At 40.6% G+C, this 14172-nt stretch overlaps 1 protein-coding gene across 1 annotated transcript; it reads right to left on the bottom strand.

Annotated features, from left to right (window-relative positions):
- Positions 1-354: 354 nt before the first annotated feature.
- LOC109528232 (fibronectin type III domain-containing protein 4-like) lies at positions 355-13903 on the bottom strand. Its single transcript, XM_019890594.1, has 8 exons — positions 13079-13903; positions 8453-8568; positions 7049-7150; positions 5597-5699; positions 4515-4604; positions 4247-4413; positions 1248-2205; positions 355-518 (listed from the first exon to the last, which is right to left on the bottom strand). The coding sequence occupies exons 1-7, from the start codon at positions 13164-13166 to the stop codon at positions 2164-2166; spliced, it is 708 nt and encodes a 235-aa protein (XP_019746153.1). The 5' UTR covers positions 13167-13903; the 3' UTR covers positions 355-518; positions 1248-2163.
- Positions 13904-14172: the final 269 nt, after the last annotated feature.

The following is a 14172-nucleotide window of genomic DNA, read 5'->3' as shown; positions in this document are numbered from 1 at the left end:
TATATATATATATATATATATATTTTTTTTTGGGAGGGGGTCCAATTGCAACCATCTTCCTGAATCAGATCTGCACACGTGCAATAAAATGGAATTGTCCATTTCATGAGAAGGAGGGGGATCAAAACGATGATGATGGATTCAGCAATGTGGTGTGTCTTAAGCATGTGAATTAAAATGTAAACAAAAATAATTACTTTCAATTAAATAAATCTTTACCAATCAGTTCTTTTCAGATATTGAGTTTCAGTTACTGATGGTTGCCTAAAGGCCATTCCTTCCCTGTCACTTCTTCCTGTACTTCAGTGTTTTTCCATTTGATTGTTTTATATTTGTAGCAGAAAGTTTTTTTTTCACACAAATATTTGCTGCAATTATGTTATTACTATGACATTAGCATAGGTTAGTGACAGTGAACAACGCACAAATTCGGGTTGCGTTGCCCATGGCGACGGCACCTCCTGTATAGTGGTCTACTTGCGGACACAATCAACCCTAGCAAAAAGTAACATATAGACCTCCTAGTTTTGGACCACTTTCCCACCTCGCAGAATAAATTCAGACTCCCTCACCACATTCAAAACCTTTCGTCAAAACACGCCTCAACAGGCCTATGTAACCGGGAGTGTCCGGCTGCATTGTGTTTAAGAATATTGACGACGCACCTTTAGTCAAAACACGCCTCAACAGGCATATTCATTAGAATTGGTTTGGTTATAAGTATCATCATCATGTGTTGTATTGATTCTTATGTTTAGGACTACTTGACTTTATTTTACTCCTTATACGCATTTCATAATTTTGTATTGCTCTTTTTTTCCGGTGGTCGTGGGTGACTTGGAAGTCAACCAAAAATAAAATGCATTATTACTATGATAGTGGTGTTACTAATTTAGTCATTGACCCAATGAAGAAAATAAACTATCTAACGAACAAAAAAACTCCTGCCTATGCTCAGCCAAAGCCGCTGGGTGCAAAAGCTGACTGCCCTGCACTGAGTAAAACAAAGACACACACACACACACACACACACACACACACACACACACACACACACACACACACACGTGCCAAAAAACAACAACAAAACCACTTGGATGAGTAGATTTGCCTGTCATGCTTGCAAACATTTGCTTAAGTCTTTGAAGGAGCACATCTGGAAACAAGAAGTCAACCTGTCCTTTGGGCAGGGCCGAAAGCGAAAGCGCCACACCCTCCACAACAAAGGGCCAAGTCTTTGTGGCAACCTCCTAGTTTTGGACCACTTTCCCACCTCGCAGAATAAATTCAGACTCCCTCACCACATTCAAAACCTTTCGTCAAAACACGCCTCAACAGGCCTATGTAACCGGGAGTGTCCGGCTGCATTGTGTTTAAGAATATTGACGACGCACCTTTAGTCAAAACACGCCTCAACAGGCATATTCATTAGAATTGGTTTGGTTATAAGTATCATCATCATGTGTTGTATTGATTCTTATGTTTAGGACTACTTGACTTTATTTTACTCCTTATACGCATTTCATAATTTTGTATTGCTCTTTTTTTCCGGTGGTCGTGGGTGACTTGGAAGTCAACCAAAAATAAAATGCATTATTACTATGATAGTGGTGTTACTAATTTAGTCATTGACCCAATGAAGAAAATAAACTATCTAACGAACAAAAAAACTCCTGCCTATGCTCAGCCAAAGCCGCTGGGTGCAAAAGCTGACTGCCCTGCACTGAGTAAAACAAAGACACACACACACACACACACACACACACACACACACACACACACACACACACACACACGTGCCAAAAAACAACAACAAAACCACTTGGATGAGTAGATTTGCCTGTCATGCTTGCAAACATTTGCTTAAGTCTTTGAAGGAGCACATCTGGAAACAAGAAGTCAACCTGTCCTTTGGGCAGGGCCGAAAGCGAAAGCGCCACACCCTCCACAACAAAGGGCCAAGTCTTTGTGGCAAGTTGACCTCTTCCAGGGTGGTTATTTCTTCGCAGGAGTTTTTCATAGGCATTGAGCGCTGCTTGCTTTTCCCATGTCATGTCATACTTTAAAATGGGCTTTTGTTCAAACCCGTTTAGTTTCTTGGGTTGTGATGATCAAATCACGGCAAGTTCCTTGACAATGCAACTCTGCGGACCCGGACAGCCCTCAGACTCGGATGATGCTTATCGAGGATGAGGCTCTGTGAAGCTAGGAGGGAGACAAATAGGATGACGAGCCATTAGTGACATATTTCGAGACTACCTTTCAGAATCACACTACGGAAATGCTCCACACACTACTCTCACATTCCGTACTAAATTTTCTTTTCACACACACATACTATGAGACAAACGACAGAAATAATATTCTGAAGGGGTATGTATGAAAGTGTTTCAGTTGTGGATGTGGGGGTTAATCCTGAATTACGTCTCTGACGGCCCCTCGTTAAACGATGAGAGACACAAAGTGCTAATAATTTCTCATATTAACATTGCACCACAACGTCAAGATACACACTCAAAAAATGTACTTCATCTCTCTGACGAGTCGTCAGAGCCTTGACTCTTAATATCCAGCAGAGGGTAGTATTGTACTGCATAGGATAATTGCAGCAACGTGGAAAAAATAACTTGTTTCAAAATCTAATGCACTGGTCAACAGCACATTTCAATCAGCGATGGTTTCATATGTCCTACCCAAACGTATTTTTGACGCTGATTCCAAAAATCTTTTTTTTTTTACTAGCACATCAGGTCTTTGAGATGTTAGAATTTTATTGTTTTTCAGTTTGACCTATCAAAGCTTGGATAATATGAATGTGACCATGCCTTGTAGTTTATAGTTATGACGTTTCAGAAAAAAAAATCCACCTCCTATATATTACAAAATATATTAGCCTGCAATTGAACATGATAGTCTACAACTCTACATTATTGTCATTATAAAAATATATATATAAAAACCTGCTGTGCTAGAGAAAAACAAGGGCAGATTCACGAATCAGCGTAAAAAAAAAAAAAAATCTAGAAAATTTACTTACATCTTTGATTAAAAAAAATAAATAAATCAGTCATTTTGTTGACCGGTGTAATCATTGTTCATCTGGGTATCTCTTTTGTGCACATCACTCTGACAAATGAACTTTTTCACATTTTGAACTCAGCAGTGCTATTACAATAATAGATAATTAAAATTCTAGCTTTTAATTAAAATAGAGCTACAATAAGCTCCTTTGACATAAAGCTTACGGAAGGTGCAACTTTATTCTCTCTCATTACACATTGGGCAAAAATATCATAAAAGTCAACCCGTGAATAATTGCGGTTCAACATCCACTAATTCAAAGATTTTTTTTCCCCATTACTTCCCAGCATTTTTCAAAGTTTTATTATACTGTATTTTTTTCCATTCTCTCCCCAATTTCTTCCCATTTTTTTTGGAAACATATATTGACTGTTTACCTGATTTTTTTGATTGAACAATACATTTCAACGGGTGTGAAGTACACTCACTATTCACTTTTTTTTCTTTCTCTCTCTCTCTCTCTATCTATCTGCCTGCCTGTCTAACTAAACAGCAACAGCACTACAGAAATAAAAACATACATATGCCAGCCATGTAGTTGGCATGAAGCACAGTCCCACGGTCATTTCACTCTTGGTGCATCTGAATGTCAGCATGGAATAAACGTTTTTGTGCGCGTTTTTGTACATGGGGTCCCTGCTCAATGACAGTTTGTCATTGTTTCACGGCAAGTAAACTGAAAGTTGTGTGAATTATTTCTCTCTGCACCGTGTTTGCAAAATATAGCTTCATTTTCTTTCCCAGTTGTGAGGTTTCGAAATGAAGGTTGTAAATTTTTCATGTTCTCTGAGCGTGGTGGTCTGCCAGTTGAGAAGACAAAAGTATGGAAAAATGGGGGAAAAAAAGCAACATAATTTTCCTGGAATGCAGTTGTTGGCGCCATAGCAATTTTACAGATACACATAAAAATGCCAATGGAAAGACTCTGTTGCAATACTGCATTGTAATGCGACGTTTCCAGCCTACGTGTTTTATATTTAGCCATGATGACAAAAACGGTGGTTGCTAAGAGATCTGTGAAGCACCCACAGAGGCTGTTCTACTTAGCAAGACTTTCAGCTGCCAGTAATGCATCGCGGAGGTACTGCGGAAAGAAAGCTTTGCGGGCGGGGGGGGGGGGGGGGAGAACGCTGGGGGAACAAGCTTGCAGCAATAAAGGAATCACCCTGCCACTGTGGATGGCACCGTTGTGGTAGATGGGTGAGCTGGTGGGAGAGGCATTGTAGTAGGAGGAAGCAACCGGAACCAGCGGCCTCTTGGTCTTTTCTCGGGTACCATTCGTGTCGCTGTCCTTGATGATGTCGTACTGGCGGCAGAACAGGGCGATAACAGCTACGGCAAAAAGATGCAGACATGTGAACACATAACAAGTTGAGGTGGTTATGTGAGACACACAAGTACAAAGAAGCAGAGAGAAGAGGAGAGAAGCTGACCTGCCCATAGCAGCAGCACTGTGGTGATTATGAGCAGCTCTCCAGTCTGCAAGTGAGGCGACATTCCCAAACCCTCCATTGCTGGTTCATCTGAGGACACGCACACTTTTTTTAAGTCCAGTGCAGAGAGGCATAAACATTCCCGTTCAAGGAAGGCGCAAACCTACAGAATAAGGAACCAACATTAAGTGTAACAATGCTCATTTTGTACTTTTGTTCACAATAATCAACTCACTCTAAATTTTAATACTGAGGTTCTGTCTGTCCTGCATGTTATTCCAAATCCACAAAAAAAAATTATGAGGCCAAGTCACTCAGTTGAAGCCTCAGTATAAGGGGCATGTCTGCTCTCTAGTGGTGATTGGTGATATTACAACTTGAAACTTCTGTCAACCTCTGCATATTTGCAGTTCGGCACCCATGGATTTGCATATTCATAGCTCTTTTTTTCCAAAATTATTTCATATTTTGGATTTTTCCTATTTTCACCAGGATTTTTTAACTCCATTCTCACCTGCTTTCCACAGAAAATCTTTGTTCAAGTTTTGTCAGAGTTTGAACGCTTTTGGGGGAGTGGTTGCAAAAAAAATCTAATACAAAATGTTGCCCATCGCTGGTGTAGTACTAGCAGTACTACTGCTCATGATATATGGAAGAATCAATGAATTAATTTTTTTTCTGCAGTAACATTTGTTGTGGAGAGTTCGCTTAAAAATAACTTTTGAGTACAATGCATTTGGATTTAATCTTTTTAGAGCTGTTTTCAAATATTTATTTTGGGTACAGTTTTTATTATATCTTCATTTCCAATACAATGCAGTTTTATTTTCTGCCATTTTAAGCGCAGTGTAAATCTTGCACAAACTGTGCATAATATTTCAGTGGATTACAATAATATCAAATACATTTTTTTTTTTGAGAAATAAAACCTCTGACCACGCTATTTTAATGGTGGTCATTGCGGTGGTAGTTGGAGAGCTAAGTACATTTGGAGATGGCACTTGGTGTGAAAGGATTAATTAAGAATCACTGTAATCAAGCTGATTGGGCTACGCCTCACGAAAGAAGAAACTCCACTTTACGGTGGTCAAGCACTCCAGCAGGGTAGTGGTCGCTTCTTTCCAAGGTCCTGAAATGGATGGCGCGGCTGGGTTGGCTGTCGCCATGGAGTCCAACAGACTGCACCTGAACACAAATATAATTTCAAGGTTTTGTGTCTTCACATGTGGGCATAAAGTGTGTGTTCAGGGCTAAGCATATCGCTATTTTCGAAACGAATTCTCCCTACCTTTGTGTGAAGACAAAACATTCAAACGACGCTTTCAGAATAACACCGTCACGTGAAACCATATTCAGAGGCTGTTAAGCAGTTGCCAAACAGGTGGACAAGAACTTCTAATTTCAAAATCCTTCTAGCTCACCAGAAGCCCTTGAGACAAGCCTCAAGTAATTTCGACACAACAGCTAAAATGACACAGAACCCTGATCAATCGTGATCTCATTTTCAGGCGACAGCATGTGGCAAAATGCCTGCCCCTTGAGATAGACAAAAACAGGTGGATTTTGCTGCTTAACTCATATTCCACAAACGTAATATTAATCAGAAATTCGTGTTTAGACAAGTGGGGCTGCATAGAACATATTAGTGTAAAGAAATATTTGGGTGTTGACTTTCCCTTTAACCCTGGAGATATCCTTAAATCCCAAAGGGTCAAATTTGGCCCTAATCCTAAATTAGGATTAAAGCATTAAATATTTGAAAAAACATATATTTTGGTGTTCAGTGAATTTGTAGCAGTAATTTAATGTATAATTAATCATTTTCCAAAGAAAAAAAAGGTTCTTGGGTTCTCCAGGGTTAAAAACAGGATTGCACGGCCTCACGGTAAAACACAATAACCTGTGTTCTCCTGTCCTTGTGCTTATCTGTCAATTGGTCCTTGATAATAACAATACTCCAGTCCAGTCATTTTTTTTTTCAGGGATTCCCGCATGGAGGGTGATTGCGCTTTGCCCTCCAATGTGTTCAAACCGCTTGTGATAGATGAGCTTTCAATGACACTTCTGCAGGACACGTGCTTGCTGATGACTACTGTCCACGTCATCCAATTCGTGTCAAGTACAATGTCAGCCTAGAAGCTCTAGTTCAGGGATGTCCAAAATAAATCCCGGAGCGCCCAAGAGAGGAAAAATGGCTCCAAGGGAGACTTTGTAATTCTTCACCTTTCATGAATGAAACACACTAAAAAGAACCCTGCATTGGAGGTAAAGATATACAATTTCACTCTATATTTTTTCTATTGTTCTTATCACAATATATCTATTATGAAAACTTCCACATCACAACTTTCTGTCAAAGGCAATAAGACAAAGAGTTGAGAAGCGGAATCTTGCAAATGCTCCCTGGGCAAGATGATGAAGGTCATAAAAAGTTTTGCAAAGTCACAGCAGCGGAGTCACATGGGCACAACTGCAACGATAAGGAAATCAAGATGTTGCCGTGAAGAGGGGATGAGAATGTGTGTGTGTTCCACCTGCACGCTGTAGTGTGTGTCCTCATCCAGGTCCCACAGCACACACCATCGACTTGATGTGTTTACCTCACGAATGGAGCGTTGCATCAGGCCATCTTGCCTCTGCGGATGACACACACACATCGAATCAGTGCAGCTCTAAATGCCTTTGTGAAAAAGTAAATGGGAGGCACGGGTTTTATCTGCAGGCAAGCGAGTGTCACAATAATTGTTTTCAAAGAACAAAAAATCAATTTCGAGCATTAGAGCCTAACCTTCAAAGTGAAGACTTATTGTTCTGAAAAAAAAAAAAAAAGAGTGTCGTGTGTTTATCATTGCCAGTTACCCAGAGGTTGCATTCTTGTGTACTCAATGTAGTTTGCAATTTGGAGCAGACACACAAAAAGCTCAACGACTTGTCCACACAACAAGAAAAAAAGTTTTGCATCCCCGAAACGGACTTTTGTGTGTGTGTGTGTGTGTGTGTGTGTGTGTGTGTGTGTGTGTGTGTGTGTGTGTGTGTGTGTGTGCGCGTGTGTGTGTGTGTGTGTGTGCGTCAGGGAGATAGAGACTTGCGTAAGAGCCAGCGGCCGCTTTGGGATTTGAAATGAATGCAGAAGCAAGTCAAGTCTTTGTCTGCAGATTTCTTTGTCCTGCTTCTCCTTCTTGCTCGGCATGTTGCAGCGTGTGAAAGCAAAAATTGATTTTGAGCTGCTTCAAAGTTCCGACTTGACTCATAGTTTGAAACACTAATCTAAAAGCCCATCTCTTGTTTAAAACCCTACTTTGAAACCCAACCCTACTTTAACACCCTCATTTAAAATTCCAAGTTTGACCCCTAACTCTATTTTTATCACCTACTTTGGAACCTTATCTCTACTTTAAATCCCTCATTTGAAACCCTAAACCTACTGAAAACCCCACATAGAAACCCTAACCCTGGTTTAAAACCCGACGGTGCTCTAACCCTAGTGGCCACGGTGCCCACTGTATACTGTACGTATACAGGATATGCAATTTGCATAGATGAGTATTAGTATGTGGCACAAGCAGCTAAAAAAATTAGCCACAGGCTGTAGATTGGACATCCCTGATTTATGAGCTCTTCTCCTAGACCTCATTGGGTAATAAAAGTAAAACGAGTGGTCGGCTCCATTTTTTTCCTTATTTCCCTGACGAGGATGTTTGGTTTCTAAGATAAACAGACCCACTGACCTTCAAGCAATCACAAATGAGAGCAGACAATGGTGATTTGAATTAGGGACAGATTGGGATTAATGAGGCATGTGACAACAATTTCATCTTGGTGACCCCACGACAGGTGGCGTACACCCTGAACTCGACTGTTGGCCAATCAGCGGCAACCGCCTCCCTCCATCTCTCCCTCACCTAACCCGGAAAATGAAATCTCCAAACAGAAAGTACCTGCTGCGAGATGACATAGCCAATCACGGTGTCTCCAAGAGGCACGTTCCAGGTCACCCTGGCCGAATTGGCTCGAAGCTGGGTCACCGACACGTTCACTGGGGGAGCTGGCGCAGCTGTTGCCATGGTTACACGCACACACACACACACACACACACACAATTTTATACTCGTGTGAATATTTTCTGGATTATACAGAGTATTTATGATAGATGGGGTAACTTTTTCCATTGTAGATTTTCCACAATAGTTTCGGCAAAGTCTATGCTAACACATGAGTGCGTGGTTTAGACCCCCCTTTTTTTTTTGTGCTGACTGATCATTTCAGTTCTGGCTTATACTGACAGTTGGTCCAAATATGACAAAAAAATTATGATTAGAAAAATAGAAAACTCCCCCTATAATTCCTAATCAAGAAAGGCTACTGGCGTGTGTGATTTAAGCATCCCCATTGAAGTGAGAAAACAGATTGGCAAGCATACATCTGTGACTAGCTTACAAAGCATTCTCTGAACTTCATCACATCATGGCAGCAAAATTCTGACACTCCCCTGTATTGAAGTTGCAACACGCACACACACACACGCACACACACACACACACACACACACACACACACACACACACACACACACACACACACACGCGCACACACACGCTCCCATGAGGCCATTATGAGAACGAGTCAGACACAGACAGATATGGAGGATGAACATTGGCAGAACATGACATGGACACACTGACTACGATCACGGAAAGAATTCAATATTTTGATATGGGAAAGAGAAAAACACGAGTCAAAGTGAGATGGATGACCTACGATGGAGATGAGATCAATAATGGAGAGAGTCATGAAAAAGCAAGAGATGGAAAAAAACGTGGCAGGAAAACCACACGTATTGATCAATGAAACCATGTAAAAGTGCAGTAGCAGAAGCACACAAGTAACCCTTCACCAGCCTCCATGTTGCATGCAAATGATATATTTCTGCTCATTGATAATTTGTAAAACTCTGGATGACAAATACAACCTGATTTCACATCTTAAAAAGGCGAAGCCTCTTCACTTTCAGTTAGCCTTTCGTTGCTTACTAGCATGACAGAATATCAAGCACTTCAAATTTAGCCTCCTTTTGACTTTTTTTTTTCCTCTTGATACAGAAAAAAAAGACATGAACCTTGTGACTTTTGTTTACTTGTTGACTTTCTGTGTGGTCTGTTCAAGCTGCAGTCTCTCAATCAGAGGGAAGAACCAGTTTGCTGATCGACTGGGACAGCCTCATCTGGCTAATGGCTCTCCGCGAAGGATGAATGTGCGTGCGCGGCTTCCCCTAAAGACAATGAAAGCTGCGCATGCTGATGTAGATACACTATATCAAGAAATGAGATTGGATTTTTATGGACCTTCTTGATGGCTGACAGAAACTTGGTGATCATTCCAAAATGTGTTCCTGTGTCACAGCTACTGCTGACGCGACGCCTTACATTTAGCCACCATTCCATTTGTTCAACGAGCGCTGCAAATCTTCTCTCAACCACCTCTCACCATGCCGCAGTGTACTTTTCCACCACTGCAAACTACTACCGCAATCATGAACCTATTGTTCATTTACTACATCTCTGAAATTCAGTCAATGAAACATTAGACGCCTGGTAAAGCAGTGATGTCTAAGATACTTTTTTTTTGTAGCAGCCCGTGGCATATACACTGAAAAAAAATTGTGTTGGATTTACTCAATTTCATTTCATCAAACGTTTTTTCACAAAATAAAATCATTTGAATCCAGGTATAAAATCATTTTTACATCTAGATCCAGAGGATTGCATTTTGTGCAACTATTTGATGAAATAAAATGCAGTAAATTCAGCAACAGCAACAAAAATCCAGTGTAGGATATATAATATTTGATATGGCCTGCCACGCCACACTGAAAAATTACTCCATACTCCATATATACTCAATACTCCATTTTATTTTGTCAAGTGGTTGCACAAATTAAACTCACCTGTATCTAGATACATTTTTTCAGCAGTCATATCGTCTACTTTAAAAAATGCATCTGGATCCAGATGATTTTATTTTATGCAACCACTTGACGAACTAAAATTGAGAACATTTACCATTTTTTTCAATGTACGGTACTTTCAAAGTATACTTCCATTATCACTACGACAAACATACATAATGATTGATTTTAGAGAGCATTTTTAAATATGCAAAGGCACACAAAGGCTATTTATAACTAAAATTGAAACATTTTTGCTTTTCCATAACTGGATAAAGCTAATTGCGGTTCAGAAGCAAAAATGGTTTCTTCCACTTTTTGCTCCATGTAATCGAATTTGTGAATAAATCACATTAATTATAATCCTCAATTTGATGCTGTTTTTAAAATATTTATTGTAGCTTTCAACAGATTGTTCTTGTTTTGGCTCTGGATGTGGAGATCTGCAAGATTGTTTTTTCAGAGCCACCGGAAAACAAAGTTTGGACTTCCCATTGTCATGGAAGATTTTTTTTTATACAGATTTTGCAATGGATCCTGCAAAAAATCTTATAGTCAATGCCGAGGTATTGGTTCACTTGTTTGGCTTTGTACAGGCAGCGCGGGTGCAGTTCCCACTCAATAGTGACGCACGTGAATGGACTGTCTCTACATGTGCCCTCTGATTGACTAGCGACCAGTTGTGGGTGTGGTCTTCCTTTCTCCCAGAGTCAGCTGGGATAGGTTCCAGCTCCACACAACCCTCAACATGACACTGTAAGTGGTATAAAAAAATGGATCGGTGGATAAATGGAAAAACATCTCCAGGAGGCGCCGATGCTTCTGAGGGAAGATTATTCACCTTGTTTATGTTAAAGAATGTGAAGTCTGAACCCTGAAAGCACTTCCTCTGCTGAATCAATACTGTATTGACATTCACGAATGCAGATTAGCGTCCCCCTGGTCTCCATTGATGGACTCATCTGACACGGATGCTTTGCTCAATCGAGTGTCAAGAAAGCGGAAGGCTGACCGAATGAATTAAACACCTGTTGATGTTGAGCCAGTCAGCAAGAGATATGCCTTTGGAATCTCCCTGGTGGACAATCAATTACCGTTTTGACAGCATTACCACAGCTGTTTTTCTAGTTGAGATATGAAGCCATAAAGTACCTACTTGACTCAAAAACAAGTGGATGCTACTGGACTTGAAGAAGATTCCATGGGAAAGAGCTGCTCTACACAGAGGCCAAAAAAGTTTGAATGACGGAATGTTGTGTTTGATGCATTTCTGACTTCTCTGAGAAAAAAAAAACATTGATGAACTAATACTGTACCTATACACACAAAGTATCATTGGTGTTAAACAAAACAATCAGGCTGCACTAAGAAAAACTACACTGGGTGAGAAGCTGCTTCAAATATATGTTATAGCATCTGCTGTTTGTTGCATCAATGAGTTCTTGTCAGGCAAGCTGATGCATCTGGGGAGTACCCTGTCTGATGTCTTGTCTCCTTTGCTGGTTAACTTGACTCCCAATACAACCGTGGGCGTATTTCGACACTTTTTAGATGTTATCGGACACACCACAATTAATCATAGAACCCTCAAAAATATAACCACTGATGACACTATAATTACAATGGATGAAATGCACTTTTTTTTTAACTGAATGCAATGATACAACAATTCCCAGAATACATTGCAGTAGCTCATGTATTATCATGTGGGTAGACCAGGTTTATGCAACAGCTGCCCTAAATTAACAGCATAACTAATTACCAAAACTCTTTTGACTATTGTCGCTATTAATACCCCAATATCTAGAAGCGCTTTAACAGAAATTACATTTTAATCCTAAAATACACTTCTGCTTATTCATGTATGTTCAAAATTGTTTTACCAAAAAAAAAAAAAAAATTAAGATGTCCAATTTACTTGTGTTGCTGAACAGTTTAAAAAAAAAAAAAAAGTTTGGATGACGGAATGTTATGTTTGATTCATTTCTGACTTCTCAGAGAAACCCAGAAAGTCATATGTGTCCTGTATATATGTACACAGTCAGTTTGTAATTCATAATGGTATACTTTAACATTGAAAGCTCACTACAGTTGAAAGAGTCTGCTTTAAAGTGCTTTATGATGCTAATGACAGGTGGTCTATTGTGTTTCCAAGCCTTTACTAAGACGAGGCACGCATTTTTGCATGTAGTGGAATGTCATGGCACATCAATAAGTATTGTACTGACCTCATCTCAATTTACTCACAAAATGACTTGCTCACTGTGAATTATGGGCCTGATATTTGAACACAAAGCCCATACCATCACGGGAAGACATGACATTTTCTCTTGTTTGAAAGGCAACAGGTGAAACCACTGGTTTATGGTACCTTCTGCCATCTAATGGAAAAGCTGCAAGCAAGTAGGCGACAGTATGGTCCTTAAAACGGATTCTTATTGCTTTTTCAAAGGTTAATTAAAGGGTTCAGCGGAATTGACATAACGTGATAATCGCAGTATAATGCGAATCACTGCATATATGACACGATGCGTTTGTGTATTTGAGTAGCCTATATCAGCCACTACCGGACTAATTCCAGCCAAACACACGATGACGATGACAGAGACAAGACACTTACTTCCGTCAACGATCAAGCATCCCATCATCATCATGATGATTATCATGAGCGGCAGCAGCCTGGTGTTCAGGTGATGGAAGGCGGTCATCACCTCCCGTGAGTGCGCGCACACGTCTGGATACTCGGCGCGCACCTTCCACCTCTACCTTTTGGGAACACTAACGAGATGTTTCTTCTCAAGGTCACCACGGGCTACCAGACGTCAGCTTCGAAAGAAAGTAATGTTAAAAAAAAAATCTAAATTAAATAAAGGGGGGGGGGTAGGGGCGGAGATGCGCCGAGTCTTTCTCCTTGGGTGGTTTTCCTCTTGTCCACTCTGCCACTGTCGATCAGTGAGTGTGCGGCCACAAGTCTGCCCGGTTTCTTTTCTTTTCTTTCTGTCGTTTAGAACAGGTAAACGCGAGGACTGCTGTTTGTTCGCGAGAAGAGCGGATTGTGGATTGGTCCAAAAAAAAAGAGCGACATATGCAGTGGATTCGATTTGGACAAAAGATGGGGATGCATCCAGCCCATAGCTGCTCTGCGTCCGACACTTAATGGGAAATGCGTGAGAATGAGGGAGGATGCGTGTGGTGAGTGAATGGAAGGAAGAGTGTGTGCGTGTTACTGTATGCATGTGTGTGTTCGTGTGCGAGTGCGTGCGCGTGCGGGTGTCCGTGAGCGTATAAGTGTGCGTGGGCACTCAGCTGCAGATGATGCCATCAAAGATCTTTAATTCAGCGCTTCTTTCCATCGAAACCCACATCACCGCGTTCTGCATTTGTTCTGCTCTCGTGTTAAAACAAACCTAAGAATTAGTCAGGTATTTTTTAAAAAAAGTATCACAGCTGTTTTTAATGGCAAAAGGTACTGATGATTAAAATTATTTCATAAACCAAAAAAAAAAAGAGATGAAGTGGCTTCTCATTTTTTCCCCTGTGAATTTTAAGATGTGTTGTGAACACACCCCGGTGATGAATGAATAATTTATCATGACACGGGAGACTCCCACCCTCCCCTCCAGGTCGTCTTTCTAGATGCTGGAGGCGTCTCCATTTCCATCTTGTTTGCAAACACCCGCAGGTCTGCAAAATGTCTTCCTCTAGATTGATTTG

Source organism: Hippocampus comes, unplaced genomic scaffold (assembly GCF_001891065.2).
Source record: "Hippocampus comes isolate QL1 unplaced genomic scaffold, H_comes_QL1_v1.1 scaffold174, whole genome shotgun sequence".
In the NCBI taxonomy this organism is placed as follows: Eukaryota; Metazoa; Chordata; class Actinopteri; order Syngnathiformes; family Syngnathidae; genus Hippocampus; species Hippocampus comes.
The sequence above is the reverse complement of the archived record's forward strand: the minus strand, read 5'-3'. Positions and strand labels throughout refer to the sequence as shown.